Consider the following 1,805-nt stretch of genomic DNA (forward strand, 5'->3'; position numbering starts at 1 on the left):
AGTAGCGAAGAAATAGAACCTGAGCCTTGAGTTTCTTCATCAGGGCTGTCCCATCCACCTGCTTCTAATTCTGGCCATTCCTACCTCCCTCCAACCCTATTTTCCGTCACTTTTCAGCATTCTCCATTCTCAAAAACAAAACAAAACAAAACAAAACAAAAGAAAACCCTCTCAGCTCCCCTATTTAAATGAAAAAACAGAAAGTGATTAAAGGAATCTACATAGTAAGATGTGAAGTATTCAGTTAAATATCATAGCGCAGCTATCTACTAAAGGTCCTTAAAATGTCATTTTTAACACTTTGCCTTCTTTGTATTTTGGTGAGAGTGTCAGAGACAGCCTGTAGCTAAAAACTGCTTCAGAGAGACAAACCGGTAATGGCAGAATGTAGACTGATGAAATTCTGTGCGGCAAACTGAACCAGACGTCCATCACTGTCATCGCTACTACGGCATTGTGGTAGGCGTTTTACGTATTTTATCCTTTTTAAACTTAGTACAAACCTAAGTACAAACCTTAGTACAAACCTACTTAGTAGTAGAAACCCACTACTTTCCTATGCACACTTTACATTCCAGCTAACTAGCCTAGAAAGTGCCTCCAAATGCTCCCTTATCTATATCTCTGTTCGTGGATGTCCTCTGCCTGAAATGCACACCCTACTTGACTAACAATCCTCCCTTCACATTCCTAACCTTTTTTAAGATCCAGCTCAAACACTACCTCATCCACGTACCAAGCACTATTGACGATAGAAGAAAGGGATAAATCACATTACCTGCCATCAATTAGCAAAATAGTCTATGTGGAGAGCTCAGCAATAGATGCGTCCATAAGAGATCCCTTGATTCTTTATCCCACTCCCCAAACTTACTCCTATGGCAGTGTTTCCATCCCAGTTAATGACACTTCCAGTCTTCTAAGTATTCAGGTCAAAAACCTAGGAGTCCTACTTAATCCCTTTATTTCTCTAACCCCAAACCTCTCTCACCCACACACGAACGTTTAATTCATCAGCAAGTCCTTCCAAATATTATCCAACCCAACATTTTACCACCTTGGTCCAGGTCATCATTATCTCGTTTGCATTACTGCAATAACCTCCTAATTTGTCTCTGTTCTTCCATTCTTGCCTTCCCAAATGCTTTTCTCCAAGAATAAATAAGACAGTCATGTCCCTCACAGAATATAATCCCAAATGTGGAGTCTAACTATTAACAGGAACATACATTACTTCACATTAGAATACTGCATTCTGCAGAATCCTAGGCTAAGTTAATTTTCCAGTGTCCCTTAGAGATACTTACAATAGAAGGCCCCAAAATCTAGAGAGGCAAAGTTTAATCACAGTTGAATTACTGTTAAAGACTAGGGAAGAAGTAACAGAAAGTGGCAGAAAGAACATGGGCTTTAGAGTCAAACAGACCCAAATGTTAACCCTAAATCTGGCACTTTATTAGTTCTACAGCTTTCAACCACAGAATTAAAATGTTGATGATGATAATAATAATACCAAAACTAATGTGAAATATTTGCAACTTACCAAGCTAATACATGTTAGTCTGACTCCAAAAACTACTCTCATAAGGTGATTTAATGAAATGATACAACAAAGTTAAGGGAAGAGTAATTGACAGTGTGGAAAACATACTTATATTTGATGAGACACCTAAGTTCTACTGCCTCTTCAGCAATAGAGCATCTAAAGTACAATATGCTGTTTTGTTTATTGTTTTAGTCACTTCTCAGGACCAAAATATTACACAACTCCAAATGTCACCAATCACATTATAATCTATAAGTTT

At 38.0% G+C, this 1,805-nt stretch overlaps 1 protein-coding gene across 1 annotated transcript in view; it reads right to left on the minus strand.

Moving 5' to 3' along the window:
- LOC105537449 (alpha-1,2-mannosyltransferase ALG9) overlaps positions 1-1,805 on the minus strand; it is a 104,534-nt gene that overhangs the window by 92,487 nt on the left and 10,242 nt on the right. Inside the window, exon 6 of the mRNA XM_011977061.1 lies at positions 1,308-1,368. Coding sequence (XP_011832451.1) covers positions 1,308-1,368 — 61 coding nt within the window. The remainder of the gene's footprint in view (positions 1-1,307; positions 1,369-1,805) is intronic.

The sequence above is a fragment of the Mandrillus leucophaeus genome, unplaced genomic scaffold, assembly GCF_000951045.1.
Source record: "Mandrillus leucophaeus isolate KB7577 unplaced genomic scaffold, Mleu.le_1.0 Scaffold172, whole genome shotgun sequence".
NCBI classification, from domain to species: Eukaryota; Metazoa; Chordata; class Mammalia; order Primates; family Cercopithecidae; genus Mandrillus; species Mandrillus leucophaeus.